Here is a 13,534-nt window from a genome sequence, read left to right as displayed (position 1 = left end):
CCTCCTGCAAGTATTGTATCTTGGGAGATGTTCGTAAATGATTTTTACGGACAATTCTATGCGGGTCGTGTGCACCCAACTGAGGCAAACCAGCTGGTCGAGATACGCCAGCAAGAAGGAGAACCACTGAAAGACTCCGTCCAGCGTTTTATGCAAGTAGCTGCTGGAGCCAAAACAGTGGGAGGCGAAGGCAAAATGATGGCCCTAACTGCGGGAGTTAGGTGTCGTACGCCTCTGTGGAGTAGCCTCAGGAAGTATGGGGTTAAAACTACCCAATAATTTTTGGATCGAGCTGATCGGTACATCAAGCTCGAAGATGCGATTGCCAGCAAGGGAAAGACCCCAAATAAGGATAAGGGGACTGAAGACCTCGCCAAAGCCACCAATGGGTCAAAGCCCAACGGCAACGGCAACGGCAAAAGCAATGGGAATAGCAACAGAAAGAATGGGGGGAAGAGGCCCCATAGCGAACCCTCTACTTCCGAGAGCAAGCGCACTAAGGGCAACTGTTATGAGCCACGGTTCACCAACTACACTGCCCTTGTCGAGTCTCGAGCAGAGGTGTATCATGCCACAAGTTCCAGTGTGCCTTACAAAAGACCGCTGCCATTCGAAATGATATTTCGAAAAGGGATACCACCAAGTTCTGTCATTTTCACAACGACTACGGACATGATACGAACGAGTGCAACCACCTGAAAGATGAAATCGAGTTCCTTATTAGACAAGGACACTTGAGGAGATACGTATGGGCCTCAGAAGCTTCCCAATGAGAGGCTCCAGGTGGCAACGAGCAGGCGCCTACACGCCAACACTCGCCACCTTTACAGCCTGACCCTATGGCCGGCACCTTACTCACCATCTGCGGAGGCCCGCATCTTGCGGGAAACAGCGGAAAGGCAAGGGAACGATATGCTCGGACCCTACGCCACGACCAGGACATCGAGATGATGACTGTGGAGGACCGGGCATCAAAGAAGGCTCAGACAGAGGACGATGATATAACCTTCTCTAAATGCGATGCCCAACATGTCTGATTCCCACATTCCGATTCGCTGGTCGTGGATGTTCAAATTGCCAATATGATGGTAAAAAGAGTACTAGTTGATACAGGAAGTTCAGTTAACATCCTGTATAAATCTTCGCTGGAACGAATGAAGTTGTCCGTCAAAGACTTGGAGCACTGCAACCAAACAATTTACGGTTTCTCTAGTGAGGGACTCGCTCCAACAGGGTCAATCAGGCTTCCGGTAACAACAAGTACAGCGCCCGCTACCAGGACATTACTCACTACTTTTATAGTAGCCGATTGTCCTTCGGCTTACAACGCTGTAATTGGAATACCCATACTAGTTGACCTTCGGGCCGTCACCTCAATATGGCACCTGGCCATGAAATTCCCAACAGACGCAGGGGTAGGACGCGTGTTGGGAAACCAGAGGGAACCAAGGGAGTGCTATAATGCCTCAATCACTAAGGCCAAGAAGGGAATGTCGAGGAGCGCTCCCCCAGAAAAGTTGCAGATGGCCATTGATATACAAGCCCAATCAGGTGATGAAGTCACCAAATAAGGCGTTGCCCAAAGTGAGGATAGAGACTTAGATCCTCGCTTTGGGAATTTTGAGGAAGATGTTGGACATGTCGAGGACCTTGAGGAGGTACAACTTGACGAAGAGTTTCCGACCAGAGTTGTAAAGGTCGGCAAAAATTTGGAAGCAACAACCAAGCACGCACTGGTGGAATTTTTTAGGAAGAACCAGGAAGTTTTCGCCTGGTCACATAAAGACATGGCTGGGATAGATCCTGCAGTCATCAGCCATGTCTTGAACGTCGACAAAAGCTTTCCACCCGTGCAACAGAAAAGAAGGCTGCTCGATAAAGACAGATCGAAAGCCTTAAAAGAAGAAGTTGAAAAACTAAAGGAGAATGGGTTCATCAGGGTGGCGTTTTATCCATCATGGGTCTCTAATCCAGTATTGGTTCCCAAACCTAATGGCAAATGGCGAACCTGTGTGGATTTCACAGACCTTAATAATGCCTGCTCTAAGGATTGCTTCCCACTCCCAAGGATCGACCAGCTGGTCGATGCAACTGCAGGACATGAGATCCTCTCTTTCATGGATGCATACTTAGGATACAATCAGATTAGTATGCATCCCCCTGACGAGGATCACACTAGATTTCAGACCGATACAAGGCTATACTATTACAAAGTAATGCCCTTCGGATTGAAAAACGCTGGTGCGACTTACCAGCGACTAGTTAACCACATGTTTAAGGAGTTGATCAGAGTAAACATGGAGGTATACGTTGATGACATGCTGGCAAAGTCAAAAAAGGCAGAAGGACATGTGAAGGATTTGCAAGAGTGTTTCAATGTTTTGAATAAATATCAAATGAAGCTAAATCCTCTCAAGTGTTCCTTCGGAGTAGGATCAGGGAAGTTCTTGGGGTTCATTGTTAATTCGAGGGGAATCGAAGCTAATCCTGAAAAGATCAAAGCCCTGATCGATATGAAATCGCCAGTAAAGATCAAAGATGTGCAAAGTTTGACTGGAAGGATTGCCGCGCTCAGTAGATTTATCTCAAAATCGACAGATAAATGCGTCCCTTTCTTTAATCTACTTAGGGGCAACAAGAAGTTCGAGTGGACTGAAGATTGCGAACAAGCTTTCCAAGCCTTAAAAGCCCACATGGCGCAACCTCCTGTCTTATCAAAGCCTATAGATGGGGAAACTTTGTTCATTTACCTGGCGATCACCGAATATGCTGCTAGTGCGGTGCTAGTAAGAGAAGAAGAAGGCGTACAAAAGGCGGTGTATTATGTGAGCAAGAGATTAATCGGGGCCGAATTGAGGTATCCTCCCATTGAAAGATTAGCCTATTGCCTAATTTTGGCCTTGCGGAAGTTACGTCCTTACTTCCAAGCCCATCCAATCACAATCTTGACTGATCAGCCCCTTCGGCAAGTTCTACAAAAGCCAGAGGCTGCTGGTCGTTTGTTGAAATGGGCAGTCGAACTCGGGCAGTTCGATATAACATACTCACCGCGAGCAGCAGTATAAGGACAATTCTTGGCTGATTTCATTGCCGAATTTACTGAACTCCCAGACAGCGAACAGAGTGAAAAGCCTAGTGCGCCTGAGCCTCAAGTTGAAGCCCCTTCGTGGAAGCTATTCACAGACAGATCGTCCAACGAATCTCACGCAGGAGCAGGGGTGATATTGATAACGCCAGAAGGGCCGATTTCACTGCGCAATTAGGTTTGATTTCACCGCTTCAAACAACGGAAGCCGAGTATGAAGCCCTACTCGCTGGGTTAAGGTTGGCCAAAGACATGAGCATAAAAGTGTTGGATATTTACAGTGATTCACAGCTGGTAGTGAATCAGGTCTTAGGGGAGTATCAAGCACGAGGTCTGAAAATGGTGGCCTATCTGAACAAAACCAAAGATCCGTTGGCACAATTTAAGAAATATACCCTCCAGCAAATACCTCGAGATCAGAATTCAAATGCAGATGCCTTAGCCAAACTCACGAGTGCGAAGGATGCTAACACTTTGAATATAGTGCCAGTTAAACGGCTGCGCAAGCCAAGAATACGAGCAGAAGAAACCAATATGGAGGTCCGGTTAGCAGATACGTGGATGGCACCATACCTGGAGTATCTCACGAGCGGTATTCTGCCAGCAGATAGAAACAAAGCCAGGACCCTTCAAAGACGGGCTGCTAGGTATATACTGGTTGATGGTGTTCTATACCGAAGAGGATACTCAATGCCACTACTCAGGTGTGTTACACCAGAAAAGGCTAAAGAACTGATGAAGGAAGTGCATGAAGGCTTCTGTGGAGACCACGCTGGGGGGCAGAGCTTATCAAAGAAGATTCTAAGGCAAGGTTATTTCTGGCCAACAATGAATGAAGACTCGATGGAGTTTGTGCGAAAATGTGATAAGTGTCAGAGATTTTCCAAAATCCCACGGGCACCTCCTAATGAGTTAAAGCAAATGCAAAGTCCATGGCCCTTCATAGTATGGGGTATTGATTTAATCGGGTCCTTGCCGACAGAAAAAGGTGGGGTGAAATACGCAGTCGTGGCGGTCGACTACTTCACCAAATGGGCCGAGGCTGAACCACTCGTGAGCATAACAACAAAGAAAGTACTTGATTTTGTCATCAAGAACATTGTTTGTCGATATGGACTGCCAAGAAAGATTGTCTCGGACAATGGCACCCAGTTTGATAGTGACATGTTCACAGACTTCTGCGAAAGGCATGGCATAATCAAGAGCTTTTCTTCAGTTGCCCATCCGCAAGCAAATGGGCAAGTCGAAGCAGTAAATAAGACATTGAAGGATACTCTGAAGAAAAGGCTCGAAGAAGCTAAAGGAGCATGGCCAGAACAGCTGCCTGAAGCACTCTGGTCGTATAAAACTTCTCACCGAACAGCAACAGGTCATACCTCATTTTCCTTAGCATACGGGTATGAAGCTATGTTGCTAGTCGAATTAGATCCACCCTCACATCGAAGAATCACATACGACCAAGACCAAAATAGCCAACTGTTGATGGAGTCCCTAGACCTGATCGAGGAGAAATGAGAGAAAGCCCAACTCCGAGTAACAGTGTACCAGCAAAAAGTCGCTCGATATTTTAACTCCAAAGTAAAAGAAAGAAAGTTCGACATCGGAGACTTAGTGCTTCGAAGAGTTTTCTTAAACACCCGCGACCCAACTGCTGGAGTACTCAGACCAAACTGGGAAGGACCTTACCAGATTGAAGAAGTCCTTCATCTAGGCACCTATAAACTTGCACGCTTAAATGGAGATATCGTTCCACGTTATTGGAATGGAGAACACCTGCGCAAGTATTATCAATAAACAGTCATTCTTAAATGACTGGCTTGTATTAATTTTTACTTTTTACAAGTTTTGAAAAAGGGTTAGTCATGTTATATGGCTGATTGCTTATAAGTGTAAGATCTTTCAAAGATCACTCGTAAAGACATGTTTAGTCCATTTAAATACGAGAATTATAAGGGACTGTGCGCAGCCAGTCATTCTTGCCAAACTTTGTAATTTTTTACAAGTATTTGTTCATTACGTGTGTTGTTTTGCTGTATTATAAGTTTTACATTTTATACTGAGCAGTAATGTTTGTACAGGTCGTGGTCAAGGCAAGTGACCAAGGACCTAAATCCCCTCAGTCACTTGGGGGGCATATAAGATACATCGATAGCAAAGCATACCAAGAGGTATGTAAACACATGAACAAAATAAGTGAAAGCATACTACGGTACTTAGAGTATTTTTCAAAATTTATATTTTGAAAAATCAAGCCAAAGTATTATGCTAGGTTCGGTCATGCGAACAGATGTTATAATAAAGCATAAATATTATAATGTCAAAGGAATCCTTTTACACCGCGAGCAGTACTGCTCGGATGTAATTGTTCAAGTAAAAGTAAAATAGCTGCCCTTGCAGCAATGAAAAATTGTCTTTACATCACGACCTGTGGGTCGTGTAGTTGAGATAACAAAAGAAAAAAAAAAGAATTAAGAAGCTAGGGGGTCTTAAGGAACGTCTTGATCGACGGCTATGCCAGCTTCAGCGTCTGCACCATCTATCCCTGCTACCAGGGAAATCTCTGGAGAAGTAGGCACTTTAGCCCTCTCTTCTTCTTCCAGGCGAAGGGCACACTGCGTCATTAAAGTCCTCCTCAAGCGTTCGGACAAATAGCTGAAGTTAGCCTCCCGGTTGTGCTTCCAGAACTCGTAGAAGCAAAGATGAGTGGCTTCCTTATACTTCTCCAAGTTCTTGGCTCCAGCATCCTCAAGCTCCTATACTCGTTTTCCGAATTCCTCCGCCTCCTGCCTGCTGGCGATCAGATCAAGCTCGAGCTGTACAGCTTGTTGATAGTTGAGCTTGGCGCTTTCTCTGAACTTTTCCCGAGATTCGTTGGCCTTCTTCAGGGCGTCCCTGGTTTCCAGCAGCTCCTTGGTCAGAGTAGCTTTGTCCTTGAGCAGCTCATCTTTCTGCTTAGACAGCTTCATCTTCTCCGCAAGCAACTCACCATTCTGTATGGTAAGCTCGTTGTTTGTAGCTTCGAGTGCTTTCTTGGCCTCGACAAGTCTAGCGTCAAAGTTCCTACCCCGAGACACCAATGCCCCAGCAAGGCGCCAGCTAGCAGTTATGGTCAGCAGTCCGTGAAGACAGATAGAAAAAGATAAAGTAAAGGAAGGGAATAAAAAATGAATGTTACATCAGCAGGAGTTAACTTACGCTAACTATCTCGTTCAACCCTCTATTGAGAACTTGATCAGCCTCCTTAGAGGTGGTTTCAGTAATAGCTGCCTGGCTGCATTTATGCTTGGAGAGCTTGTATATTCTCTCCCTGGCAGAGTTGACCATGAGGCTGGGCAGGGAGCCTTTGGTCTGAGTGTGCAATGTTTCCTTGCTAGGAGCCTTAGGAGAAGGCTGTTGGTCGGCGGGAGTTGAGGCCGGCTGCTCGAGGGGTGTTGGAGGCGGTGAGTTCTCTTTCGAAGGGGCGGTAGCCGGAGGATCGTCAGTTCGGGCCTTCTTTGAGGCAGTCTTGCTGCTCTCCCCTCGAGCCCTCTTGCTGTCCTTCTTTTGGCCAGAAGAGGCGGCAGCAGCCCTGTAATGCTCGAACACATCTTCGGAGTCCATATCTGCACAAAAGGAAATCACGTGGGCATTGAGACTAGATGGTCACACAGGGCCAAAAAATGAAAGTGAAAAGATTACAAGTAAAGTACCCGTGCTACAACTATTGGTCGCTACATTATTTATCGAACTACCTACTGCTTGGAAGAAATCTGAATTTAAGATGGGAACATTCTTAAAGTTGCCATCCCCGTCGAATAGATGACAGGGAATTGGCAAATGGCTTAAAAGAAAAATTACTGTACCGTTATCATCCGATGAGTCGTCAGAGAGTTCGGTAGGCTCGGCGGCCTTTTACTTTCCTTTTCCCTTACGAGCCAAGGGCCTCTCCGCTCGGTGAGTGTCAGCAGGTTCCTTGATCGTAACCCTAGTTGGTCTCCCCTGTGAAGGAGACGCTTGGGGTTGCTGCTCGGGTTCCGCTTCGGCGTGAGCATTCCCCGTCGAAGGCCCACTCGTAGTTGGTTGAGGGTCCCAGAGGCCAGCCGACCTAAGGTTAGCCTCTGTAACTAAATTTTTGACACTCTTCTTAGCATCTAACATGCTGGCTAAGAGTGCCGCCCTTGACTCCATCCCTGGAGTTGGTTTTGGTCGCAGCCATGGGCCTGAAACACATTATAAGTTTAAGACATTGTGGTGGAAAAACACTAAGTGAAGAAGCCAGCGATGTGAAAATTTTACCTCCTCGTGTGAAAGCCAAGTTGTCTGCGACTAGGTCAGGCGTAAGGAAGTACTCCTAGTAGTACCTCCCCACGTTGGAGATATGGGTGGTATCATTCAGGAAAGTGCGCCCGGTTTCCTGATGACAAAGATGGAAGAACCCCGTGCCTTCTTAGTTGGGGTTAGATTTGAGGTCGAACAGGTAGTTGACCTCATGTGGCGACGGCACGGGCCATTTTTTTTTGGCTAAACAGGATATAGAGTGCAGCGAGCATTCTATATCCATTTGGGGTAATTTGGAAGGGGGCAACTCCGAAGTAGTTAGCCACCCCCTGAATGAATGCATGAAGAGGCAAAGTGGCTCCCGCCTCAACATGAAACCACGACCAGACGCTGTAAGCACCTCCAGGCAGATTAGCCCTTTGGTCTTGGTTTGGTTTGATTAGGGTCACCCCTGTCAGATTGTATTTGTTTAGGTAGTTGGCGATCATTCTGATCGTCACCCAACTTTCAGAAACTACATGCCACTCGACATCCGGCTAAGTAGCGTGTCGAGGGCGGGCATGCCTTTGCACATTTGGATCGGGGGCATTTTTGTCTCGACCACTGGTCGAGGGAGCATGAGCAGTAGGCTGGTGAGAAGTGTTGAGAGTTTTTCTTTTTCGAGCTTTGGTTTTGGTACGAGCCATATTTTGGGTCGAAACTGGGGAAATGTTTAGGTTAAGGCGAGAAAAAGGAATATCTGGTATTAGAGTCGAAGGTTGTTCTTCGTCTTCAAGCAGTTGAACTAAGAGATCGTCATCGATGGGTCTTTCTCCTCCCCACGGGTCTTGCATATGAATTGCAAACAGACAAAGGAGGAGATAAGACGCACAGCCTAGGAACTCATGTTGAAAGTTGGAATAACATTGCTCGCTTCTATCGACTAGCAGCATTCTAACCGAAACACTAAGTTTTATGCTAGCAGTTTGAAAAACGGATCAAAAAGTGGAAGTAAAAAGTTTTCTGACAAGAAGCTTTTTCAACTCCAAAGGAGCGGGAAAAACTCGATTTTTCAACTAGCCTAAAAATCAAAATTTTACGTCGATTTTACACCCTAAACCTATGATCCTGACTATCAAACTAATTCCTAACTTATATAGAGCAAAAGTACACTACCCTATCAAGCATCAACGACATATACAGAATCCTCACAAATTTATACGCAAGAACGCAAAAAGTTTCAGAACTCTAAGGCAGTATGCATGGCATCTCAAAAAGTTTAAAAGACAAAGAAGTTTACCTGGATGGAGAGTGAAGATTCTGAAACGAGACGACTTTGGGCTTGCAAGCAAAGAACCCTTAAGCAAAATGACGGGAGACCTTCAAAGTTCTGAGTTCTGAGACGGAGTTCTTGAGAGTTCTTGGCAGAAAATGGCGAGTAAAAGGGTAGAAGGTGAATGAAGGGGTTACTTATAGAAGCCGAAGTGTGACAAAAATTAGTAATAATGAATTCCCTTTTTCAAAGCATGGGGGAGTGTAACAGCCGTCGGAGTGGTTTCTTGAAAACTGAAAAGGCTTGATTAGACGTGATTAGGTCACGGTTTTAAAAAACGCACGAGGGCTCTGACAGATTTTGTGGGGCATATGAAAGGTTGTTTTCCTAAGTTTACTTTTTGCTGGTCGCAATAAATAAACTTGGGGGGCAAATGTTATCCAAAGAATAGGCGTGGATGACGTGGCTGACATTTTTAACACGTGGCTGACACCTGGCAAAGGTGTTGTTCGACTATCGACCAGGGAGATTCCCCTGGCATAACATCTGGGTTTTATATACAACCAGCTTGGTCATATACTTCGTATGTTTTGAGAAGATATTGTACATTTATAATCATATTCGAGATTATCTCCCATAATTCCTGAGTATCCGATTATTTAGGAAAGAATATCTGTAACAAATTTATGTAATCCTCCTTGAGCCTATAAATAGAGAAGAAATAGCTCAAGGAGGGGACTTTTTTGGCTGATTTGAGTTTGTGCTTTACAAGAGAATTATAGCTATTATCTTTTGATTGTATTATTCATCCATCTAAGGCTGGTGAAACTCGGAGAACCCTAGTTCTTTGATCACACCTTTGAGAATCAATATCAATAATAGCTTAAGTGGACGTAGGTCGTTACCAATTCGTGGGGCCGAACCACTATAATTTGTTGTGTCGTTTACTGTTCTTTCCATTAGATCTATTTCAATACCTTCTGTAATGCCCCGAATTTCCTAATAAGGGTTAGGACCTTGATTAGGAGGCCGAGAGGGCCATAATTGATTTATCATGGTATTAAATGATCATATGCATGTTAATGTGAATTATATTATTATATGATGATAAATGCATGCATATGGGTGTATTTATAATTATAAGGGTATTCTGGTAATTTGGCCTGTTGAGGGCATATTTGTAAATTGGGTGCATATTGTAATTTGTGAATGAGATTTTATTATTATGGAGATATATTCAAGCTATTCGGCATGAGACGATCATAGATTATGAGTTAGCGGTTTTGTCATAACGGGGTCAAGTTTGGGGTAATAGAAATGTTATTTGATGATAAATTAGGAATATTTGAGATCAAGATGGAATTCTGGAAGTTTTGACTATAATGTCCCCGGGGGTGTTTTCGGGACCCCGAGCCCTAGGTTTTATTCGAGGTTACTTAAGCTTGAAGTAGCTTGTCAGATAAGAACGTACGTTAGAAAATCTCTCTCTCTTTTCCCGATAGCCTATTTTACCGTTCGAAGCTTTCTTAAAGGAATTTCAAGTTCTAGGAGTCGAAATCAAGCGAGGGTCGAGGCATAGCGATCCTAGGAAAGATTAGAAGCTTCTTAACTGAAGGATTTGACGGAAAACAACCCAATCAAAGGTAATCTAAGTTTGAAGTTTTGAGTTTCTAAAGTTTTTAAGCGTAGAATTGGACTTTGTGAATTGTTGAGTTTTTGGTTGGTTTGAACCTTAGGTTTTGAGGGTTATGGAGCTTTGGGAATCTTGGGAACTTTGTTTTGATGATTGGGGAATGTTTGGGTATGATTTTGGAAGCTTTTAGAAGTTGGAAGCACGTTTGGAAATGGCCCAGGGTTGGGGGCCGCAGCCCTGTTCTTTGGCGCCGCGGCCTTAGCTCGATGAAGCAGGTGCCCCAATTCTGTTCTTGCTGGGCGCCGCGGCCCTTGGTGTTGGGCGCCGCGGCGCTTGCTTCAGGAAATTCTGGGGGCCGCGGCCCAAGGTGCCAGGGCCGCAGCCCTTGCCCTGTTTTGACCCCGAGAATTTAGCTATAGGCCTCGGGAGTGTTCCTACTACTTGGATTAGTTTGGATTGTTGTCCCGGAGGCTAGATTTTGGTTTGGTAACCTATGTTGGTCATTTTATTTTTGGTATCCCATATTTGGTTATGACTAGGTGACCGCTAAGGGCTTAAAGGTTGATCGTTCTCAAGGGTCGTTCTTATATTGGTTCTAGCTCGAATCTGAGGTAAGAAAACTGCACCCTGTGTATGTATGACATGCATGATTGTACTTGATGCGTGTTGGATGTTTATATGCGATGCATGTAATGCACGAGAAACATGTGATTAGGACATGCTTTATATACTGAGTATGATATTGTTCAGAGCTTGAGCCTCTGTGTTTATGCATGATCCTAATTGAGCTAGTAACTATTGAGTAAGCATGTTGAATGCCTTTATTTGGATATTTGGATTATGATATATGTTTGGTGGCATGGCTTACTTGTGTGTGGCACTGACTTATTAGCTAGAATCGACAATGGTGTTAGATCCATCTGTGAAGCTGTGATTTACTAGTCAAGTTCACAATGGGTTGAACACTGGTCGTGTTTTACTGACCTAAGAGTCAGAAATGGCATAGCATCACGAACGCCGAGCCAAATGAAGATTAGATCTAATCGATATCAGCGTTGAATGACTCGTATGGGGTATTAATGCTGGACCGACCAGAAGGTCGATGAAAATTATAAGCGCTTGGCTAGTCTAAGACTAGTTATTCAGAGCCAGGGCATATGGCCCCGGTGACTGTTTGTTACATGGCTAGGGAACGCTGTTCCATAGTTATGACTCTAGAGTCATGAGGAAGGTTATGTTGGTGACTAATCACCATGCACCTATCCTGTTAAAGCTAGTGAGATGCTCACTTATTTGTTAAGCCCTGGCGATCCTATCATCACATGGCTAAAGGGTGTTGTCCCCATATTTGTGACTTTTGCGATAGTCACCTATTTGTTTGGACTGTTGGTCCTGAATAATTAATACAATCAATGTTGATATTATATCATGTGATATTGTGTTTTCTTGCTGGGCTTCGGCTCACGGGTGCTATGTGGTGCAGGTAAAGGCAAAAGAAAGTTGGGCCATCCTTGAGTTGGAGAGCTTAGGTGATGACGTGTACATATGCAGTTGCTCGTCTGCCATGGTCGAGGTTTAAAGAGGAACTAGGGTTAAACCCTGTTTTGCCGCATAGAACGGCCTGTTGTAAATATTTTCTTGTAGCAGACTCTGAAATTATAATTCTGGGATCTCAACATATATATTAAACGTTCTAATGAAACGTTACATCTTAACCAAAATTTTTAATCCCTAAACCTCTAATCATACTTAGTTACGCGATTTTGGCCAAATAACTCGATTAATGAGTTTAGCACTGTTTACAAGGCACACCGTAACGGTCCCTGGAGTTGGAGTGTTACACCTTCTGTCACATCAAGCATTTGACTCTGTGTCAGTTGACCAAAACTAGGGTCAACAGCATCAAAAATGCAATTGAACAAGTGTATCCTGGTGTATATCATGAAGTTTGTCTTTATCATTTGAAGCAAAATCTAAGGACTAAGTTTAGGGGATTACATGTGCATGCCATATTTGAAACTACTTCAAGAGCGTACTCAGCTCAAGAATATTATTCTGCCATGGCTGAATTACAGAAAATTAGCCCTGAAATGACCACTTATCTTTTGCAAGCAAAACCGGAAAAATGGGCTCGACCATTCTTTCCAACAAAAAGGTATAACATTCTTACAAGTAACATTGCCGAATCTATAAATGTAGCAATTGTGCATGCGAGAGAATTGCCTATAACGCCGTTAATAGAAGCTATAAGAGAGATGCTTCAAAGATGGTTTTCAACAAGAAAAGAAGCAGCAATCACCCAATTTATTGAAGTGACAAAATGGGCAAATGATGAAATTGAGATCAAACTTGATGTGGCATTTCGAATGAAGGTATGTTATTAAAGTTACGTTTATTTACTTTTTGTTCGGCTTTTAAATCTATTGCTTAATAATTGTATTATTTCATAGGTAGATGCAATTGATGCAATGAAATCTCGTGTCACATATGGTGATCGAGTGTTTGTTGTCGACTTGGAACAAAATATGTGCACATGTAATGAATTTCAACTAGAGGGAATTCCATGTGCACTTGCTATTGCAAAAATTGAAAGCAAGTACTCGGACAAGTACAAATTTTGCTCAAATTGGTATAGAAATTCTGTTTTGAAAGAGACATATGCAGGATCAATTAATCCTCTTCCAGATAAAGTTGATTGGAGTGTCCCAGATGAAATTAAAGAAGATAGCATGAAAGCTCCCAAATTCAAAGTAAAACGAGGACGTCATAAGAAAAAAAGAATTCCATCAACAGGAGAATTTTTCAAGCATGTTCGAACAGTCAAGTGTGGAAATTGTGGAATATTGGGACATAATAGAAAGAATTGTAAAATCCAACCAATTCTAAAAGAATGATAGCATTCAGCTGTGAATTGCATATATATCATGATCATTGAGATTGATTATTGTCCTTGAGTACAGTGCATTATGCATGAAAGCATGAACTGTTGTTATCTGTTGCAGTCTAAAGACTATAAAGATGCAATGTTATACACATTTTTTGTGTTGTGGACTTGTGGATAAGAATGTTTATACATTTATTAAAGTACATCTTATTTTTTATTGTATTATTATTTATTTAATTTATGAAAAATAGGAATTGATATTAGTGTGAGATGAAATTTACAGTAAAAAGTTATAAAAGATGATAGATTATCATCTAGAAATTACGACAAAGTTATCGATTAATCTTATGGACACTGTAAAAATTGTCCACATTTATAGTTGTTTGTATATTATGTTTTGAAATTCTTCTATGATCAATCCTA

The 13,534-nt window shown here is 43.3% G+C and overlaps 1 protein-coding gene across 1 annotated transcript; it reads left to right on the top strand.

Moving 5' to 3' along the window:
• Positions 1 to 12,199: 12,199 nt before the first annotated feature.
• Positions 12,200 to 13,121, top strand: LOC133785480 (uncharacterized). Its single transcript, XM_062224710.1, has 2 exons — positions 12,200 to 12,599; positions 12,678 to 13,121. The coding sequence occupies exons 1-2, from the start codon at positions 12,288 to 12,290 to the stop codon at positions 13,119 to 13,121; spliced, it is 756 nt and encodes a 251-aa protein (XP_062080694.1). The 5' UTR covers positions 12,200 to 12,287.
• The last annotated feature ends 413 nt before the right edge of the window (positions 13,122 to 13,534 follow it).

Source organism: Humulus lupulus, chromosome 6 (assembly GCF_963169125.1).
Source record: "Humulus lupulus chromosome 6, drHumLupu1.1, whole genome shotgun sequence".
Taxonomy (NCBI): Eukaryota; Viridiplantae; Streptophyta; class Magnoliopsida; order Rosales; family Cannabaceae; genus Humulus; species Humulus lupulus.
Note: the sequence above shows the minus strand (reverse complement) of the source record. Positions and strands in the feature narration are given on the sequence as shown.

Excerpts from the sequence above, each read along its gene's own strand:
- LOC133785480 (XM_062224710.1), top strand. The coding sequence starts at position 12,288 with ATGGCTGAATTACAGAAAATTAGCCCTGAAATGACCACTTATCTTTTG. Across the intron at positions 12,600-12,677 it reads ATGTGGCATTTCGAATGAAG|GTAGATGCAATTGATGCAAT; the intron begins GTATGTTATTAA and ends ATTATTTCATAG.